Genomic DNA, 6993 nt, shown 5'->3' on the forward strand with positions numbered 1-6993 from the left:
CCTCCCATGTTCCTCTCGGTCTTCCTCTTGGTCTTCTTCGTCTTTCCTCCTTGGAATGATTAGTTTATTTTAACATAGTTTTAATTATGTGTTAGACCTGAAGAAGAGATTTTATTGCAGATCTCGAAACGTACTGTTACTGATTTTTTTTAATCAATGAACGATGGCAAATTTCGGGAAAATCCTCTTTCCTTCACCACCCTTCCATCGTCAAAAACAACATCAAACAAAGAGCAATTATGTATTCATAATTAATATTTACACATATTCGTGACATTCTAGTGACGGAGAGCAGTTCGGGAACGGTTGCCTTGTGTCACTGACCTGGGTACTGTCACTGTCGTGCTTTCTCTACAAGGCAACCAAGGAGCAGCCTAATCCTGACTATACGGTGTCAGTGTTCGCAGGACTTGTCGTCATGAATGAAACTCGCTCTGCTGCTAATAGAAGAGTCGCTCGAATAGTTGTAAGTTATCCTTCGTTAGATCCTTAACTAAGGCTTCATTTATTTGTGTTAATTTTTGTGGTAATTGTATATCAAGAAAAATAATAATTGACATCCATTGCATGTAAAGGGTGAATTGAAATATTGTTGTGCTATTAAATTGTAATTTTATAAAACATGAGATGGTTTCAATTGTTGAATGTGGTGTCTATTAATTTATTATTGAACTACACCACATGTTCCGCTGATGTAAACCACTTTTTTTTATGAAAATCCTGGGTATGATTTGTATAGGTAAACCTAATTAAAGTTTATTTTAAACTGTGCAATGTTTTAATATAATCTATACCAAAAACGGCAACAATATTTCAGCCATTTTCAATAGACATATAAAGAGTTTCATTTTTAAGTGAAAATAAAATGTGTTACTGTAACCAAACTTTTATGTAACTTGAGGATGAGAATCGTTATTTTAATTACTTACAATCTAAGAGTGCGCTACAATAAGTGGCGCTTAACAGGCTTCGCTAGGGTTTCATGTACAATCCAAATCCGAACTGTCTTCTAAACCCGCACTGGTTTATAAAGATGTAACTGCAATATGACAGCCTGCTTCAATATATGTGTATTGTTTAATAGAAAGTTTTTATGCACAATCTTCGTTTTAGATCCTGTAAATGTTATAATTAAGTTTTACATAAAACTCACATTCAGAAGAAATGCATGTCATTACTAATTATACGATGGGCTGTAAGCCAACATTAATTAAACATTAGTCCATCGTGCATGAGAGGCATCAAAATAAAAAAAGAGACAGCGTGTACAACTAATTACTATACTATAAGTAATATCAATAACAATAATCATAATAAGACAATATAAATAAATATATAATAAAGGCAAAAGAACCAATAACATTCCATAATGATCAACAACATTAATCATGCATAACAATTAGCAACTGTGCGAAAAACACATCCACGTCAAAACTAAATCCAGCTTATTAAAAACCAATATCAATGCAAGAAGTAATATCAATACGAAAACAAGAAAAATAACAATGCGATAGCAAGAAAAATAACCATAACAATACAAACCGTAACAACAACTAACATAGATTATCGGTAAGCGTTAACAAGAAAATAAACCATGCAACATACAATAACAAACCATTAAATAGAAATAACATAAAAGAAAGTATATCTGGATCCGAAATTCAAACTTTACCGAGACTTCGTGATTTTCATATACTATCAGAGCAAACGGCAGAGCACATAATCGGCTAAATTACCAGAGTTTGAGTTAGGAATTTTTAGTGATATTATATGCGTTTAATGTTCCAGCCAGATGAACTGTCAAGTAAAGGGGATAACGGCCCTTGTCTCGTCCTTCTCCAGCTGGAGTCAGCGTTCCTGGAGAACAACTGGATCCGACCTGCTCCTCTCAACAATGGTATGATCAGTGTTGAGTCTAAATTGGTCGCCTGGGCTTGGGACCTGGATGCCAAGAATAATCTGTTACATGCTGTGTAAGTGGCTTTTTTAAACCTGGTTTAGTTTGAGCAACAATATTATAACTTAATAACTGCACGATGCCCTGAAGCTTATTTATAACTAAACAGTCGTTGTCGGATATTGTTACGTACAGAATTATGATATTTTTTAAATCATCAGAGTTTGAGCACCGCAGACCTTTTCTCGGTCACTGCCGCCGGTGTTTTGGACCAAATATCAATAAATTACCGCAAAAATCCAACTTTTCTGACATAACTTTGTAAATGAGTTTGTAACATTTGATGGCTCCATCATGCATTTATCATCAGGCTTCCTAGAATTTTGTTCTTGATAGGTCTCACAGCATGTCATGACATGAATGTAGAGCTTTCAAATAAACTCCAGCATGGTCAGAACTTTTGCGTTAGGTTCATTTTAAATCTCAAACGTGATGATCACGTAACGCCCAACTTCAAACAATTATCTATCTTAAAATTACAAGATCTTCGAGACTATCACTCACTCATTCTGTTGCACGCACTTTTAAATACAAATTGTGTCAGTTATCTATCAAACAACTTTCAATTTATGTCTGAAATAAGTGAACAAAGTACAAGGAGAGGTACGTTCTTATTATTTATCCGAATTCATCGAACAACTACCTTTAGTAAGTCGTTTGCAATTTCTGCCTGTCGATTGTGGAATGCTTTACCAGTAAACATCAGAGACATCGATAAGCGCGTTCGCTTTGGGGCGGAGGTCAGAGCCTTGGTGCTGGGGGCTCAGGGGGTATAACGGTTGGAGGCTTTGGAGTGATACTTGGGGCAATAGAATGCAAGTTGGATGAAGCGAGTGTATCTTGTAATAAATAGTAGTGTAAATTATATTATTAAAAGTTACATTAGTTACTGATGCTTGTTTTTAAGATAAATTTCATTTAATATATAATTTAAATAAATGTATTTATGTTTAGTTACAATTGTATATATCTTAGTTTAACGTCGTATGAGGTTAAGTGGTAGAGATGACTTTATAGTCCTAACTTCCCCTCTAACAAAGACATTTTTAATTCTGAGGGATGATTTTCGATCGTCGCTATGAAGATATTTTCCCTAAAAATTAATGGCTTGTGAGTACTAGTGACAAACTGTTCACAAATTAGAAATAACGTCCTATTCTGTTAAAAAAAAATCATATAGACTTTACTTCCATCTCAGTAGTTAAAATGATAGAAAAAGTTCAAGGTTTGCCAAAAGCCAGCAGAGTTTGACTTGTTCCTTGGAACGAGCGTTTCTGGTTAATGGCCAATGCGAGAATAACCACAAGAGGATCGTAACATTGATGTTTAGACTCACAACACAAGCATAGTGCTTGTATCACAACACTGTAGGTTTAGACTAGGTTAAACCACACATTCAATACTGTGCGTGCGCTAGAATTACTGCTACTGTCTTGAGTAGCTATGTTTTATATCTATTGAAGTGTATTTTATAACAGGAGTTCAACAAGTAAAAAGGATTTGGCCAGATGAATTTTAGTTTTAACGCTTTCTTAAACATAACTTATTCGTTCTAAACATGAGTACATTTACAGATAATTCAATTTAAATATTCTATTAGTAGAAATTCCAGTTTAGAAAATGCACTGCTCCAAAGGAGTTATCATTAGATTAGATTGAATTATCTAATATATTCAATAATAGATTAAAATTTATAAAAAATTCAAATTAATTTATTTTAAGAAAAGAATTTATTACATGGTTGTATGTATAACTATATCTAACCCTCTAGCATTGTTAATCGAGGGAGAAACTTTGATTTAAAAAAGCTTTTTATCACATTAATCATATTTTACATGCAAATTGTTTTACATAAACGCATCTACATTAATGTTAATTACATTAACTCACCAATAAATAATTCTTATAATAATACAAAAGTTAAAATAATTTATAGATTTTAAAAATATTTCTTCTTACAATAAAATATATAGAAACTCTTTTTGTTTGAAGATGATATAATTGTTGTAAATTTTTCGAATATAACAAAACTAACTCATGTTCTTCGTCCGAGGCTATGGTATAGTAAGGTAGTTCTTTAATTCTTAGTTTTTAAACCCTTTTGTTTCTAAATTAATTTTCTTACCTATTTAAAACTTACTTTTATTCATAAACATAATACCTTTTAGAGCAAAATTATGTTTCCAAAGAGAACAAAACAGGTGAAAGAATTCCGTCTTCCTGCTCAATTCTAAAGTCATCTTACGTAATAAATAAACCACTGTCAACAAACTTAAAACACAAAGCCAGGGTTTAGTGTGCTGCCCTAGCGTTACTTACAACTAAATCCTTTACTTATTTGTATCTACCTCCAGATCCTTGAAGATGGCATCTTTATCTGGACTGAAATGCTACCATGAGTACGGGGTAGCGCACTACAGATGGGAAATGTGCTCCTACGACACTCACAAACTACCCCTGGCCGTGAGAGAGGGCGCGCTGCTAGTAGACGATGGATACCTGACCGCCCTCAAGTACGAGAACACTAACGTCTTATCGCCCAAGTCCACACCCATCGTCCTTATGGCCAGGCTGTACTGGTTCATTAGCTGGATTCAATACTGTGTCGTGGATAATACTCTTAAAACGGTAACGTACTTTGCGTTTGTAGTATATTTTATTTTTAACCTCACCGTCTTCTTATTTGGGAGCGAGTGTATGGTGCACTGAGTGTTTGCAAAGGATCGGAAGGTCGTTTTTGATATTACTGCTTAAGAGGAACTCTGAAACAGCTAAACAATTATTTTTGTATTATTCTACTAAAATAAACTGGTTTCTTTGTTTTGCAGTCTTTCGTTGAGACGGATAACACTGAAGACGACCTGTTTCCTCTGCCATGGTCTAAGAAACGTTCTAGTAAGTTAAAATATGGTCATTAATATACAATATTTAAAAAATTAAATTTTTGTATGACTTTTTTAAACAGAAAAACAAAGCTTTGAATGAGGCAAATGTTGGAGCTAGTAGACTTCTTAATACTTCTACTTTTTTATAATGTAGAGCGAGTAGATCATTCAGTAGTCTCTCAATGGACTCCTCGCACTCCTTGTTGCTTGGTTCCAAAGTTATCTTGCAGTTATCAACATACCATCTAACCAAGGTCACTATCAATATAAAAAAACAACTAATAATATTATTAAAGGAGGACCTCTTCTTATTGGAAAAACTATTTTCTATTATTTGATAAAAGAAAACTCACAAATATCAAATAATTGTATTTTCTCACAGGATGCCATTGTCAGGTATGAATCAACGGATGGCATCTTTGATGTCGAAAGGCCTCGTGTGAAAAAAATTAAATTATTGCATGGTCGAAAGTTTCTTTTATCAAATAATAGAAAATACTAATATTATATTCGTTTTTCATTGTTCTTTGGGTATAAATGCTATGAATTATATCGTTTATGGGATTTTTGTTACAAAAATCTATCACAGATGACCCTAACTCATCAAATCTGATCATCTCTGTTAAACAATCCTTTCATCCCGTTCCTCTACCTCAAGTCCAAACATTCGTGTTCTGAAATGCTAGTTCAAAATGCAGAGAGCTACAGGAAATACAGATTTCTCCAGTAATTTGTGAACTGTGACCATCTTAGGCTTCCTAAGATCGATGCTAATCATGAGAAAGGCTCGGGGGTGAGAAGCATTAAAACAAAATCACGAAATTATCGCTGAGGTCAATGATATAACCGTTAAATCTCCCATTCGGTATCATCAAGGTCTGAAACTTGTAGTTATAACAGAAATACAGACAAACAAGATACAAATGATGGTAGTTAGCAGTAATGGTAATTATATTAGATATATAGTATTACTCTAAATGCATCTAAAAGTTGAGGGCATCAATAAGAGTTCCATGGCTAACACTTCCTCCATGGTATCTATAGTTAATCTTGCTATCATCAAGACTGGAGTCCTCTGCTGTATGATTCCTCCTCAATATAATGTAAAAACGTGTTTCAGAATCGCCATCTCTCAAGATGAATGTCTACCTGTCCTTCGCTCTAACAATGGCCGTCCTTCCAGTGATGCAGCATTGGCTATCTGCAGTAATGTTTTAAAAAGTTAGGTTTGGCACCATTATAATGATTTATAAAATGACTATTTATATCCTTTATATTTTTTTATTAAAGTTATATACTATAGTATTTATATTTAAATTTTCAAGACTCATAAACCACAAGGTAATGAAACATAATATGGGAAAGTGGGAGGTGGGAGTGCCGATTCCGAGCGGTCTAAGACGTTAGACTTTGGGTTTGAGTTAGAGATAAAGCAGGTTCAAATCTTGTCTTTGACCGTTCCACTTTTGATCAGTACCATCGACCTTGTACTGAATCGACTGTCGTCCTTATTCTGTTTGATAAGATCCTGGCACAGGCCAGTGGCCCATGAGGACAGGCAAAATAACGTTCAAAAAGGAATTGGCTTTTTCTTTTAATAAAAAAATATAGTTATAATCAGTACGGTATGGTCACGTATTAGACTTATTTTGAAGATGGCAACTATAGTGTGTACTTTAGTATCGAATATTCTTATGTGGAGCAATGCAGAAACGATGGTGCATCTCCAGAAGGTTCCATAATTCAGGATAGTCTGTCTCTTTGATATCTGGGGCCCTTCACTATAATCTTCTATTAGGGTCCGTGAACAATTAGAATATATAATTGCCATCACATTTGTTTTGGTGGCAAGCATGAATTACCACTGGAAGAACTGTATTTCAGAAGCTGTTCTAACCTGCATTGGATTACATCTGAAACCATCCCTGATCTTTAAGGTAGGGGGGAAATCTCTTCAGTAATGATCTTATGGTAGACAAAATCTGTCTAAACCCATCAAAAACTCAATTTCTTACTTTGGACAAAAACTTTACAATACTCTTCTACGACACACTGAAAGTAACTACAATCTGAATAAGTTCAAATTGCGTATTTAAGAGCTCGCTTGTTCGAGAAGGTTTTGTACAGTCTTAGTGAAATCCTTGAGGTACG

General features: G+C 34.2%; 1 protein-coding gene across 1 annotated transcript; it reads left to right on the plus strand.

Annotated features, from left to right (window-relative positions):
- Positions 1 to 385: 385 nt before the first annotated feature.
- Positions 386 to 6101, plus strand: LOC124361762. Its single transcript, XM_046815727.1, has 5 exons — positions 386 to 466; positions 1789 to 1973; positions 4312 to 4585; positions 4786 to 4852; positions 5963 to 6101. Exons 1-5 carry the CDS (start codon positions 419 to 421, stop codon positions 6058 to 6060), a joined length of 672 nt encoding a protein of 223 aa, XP_046671683.1. The 5' UTR covers positions 386 to 418; the 3' UTR covers positions 6061 to 6101.
- Positions 6102 to 6993: the final 892 nt, after the last annotated feature.

Source organism: Homalodisca vitripennis, chromosome 5 (genome assembly GCF_021130785.1).
Source record: "Homalodisca vitripennis isolate AUS2020 chromosome 5, UT_GWSS_2.1, whole genome shotgun sequence".
Taxonomy (NCBI): Eukaryota; Metazoa; Arthropoda; class Insecta; order Hemiptera; family Cicadellidae; genus Homalodisca; species Homalodisca vitripennis.

Bases quoted from the DNA above. Each gene is read 5' to 3' on its own strand.
- LOC124361762 (XM_046815727.1), top strand. From the start codon at position 419: ATGAATGAAACTCGCTCTGCTGCTAATAGAAGAGTCGCTCGAATAGTT. The intron at 4,586-4,785 runs GTAACGTACTTT...TTTGTTTTGCAG, and splicing joins TGGATAATACTCTTAAAACG to TCTTTCGTTGAGACGGATAA. The intron at 4,853-5,962 runs GTAAGTTAAAAT...AACGTGTTTCAG, and splicing joins ATGGTCTAAGAAACGTTCTA to AATCGCCATCTCTCAAGATG.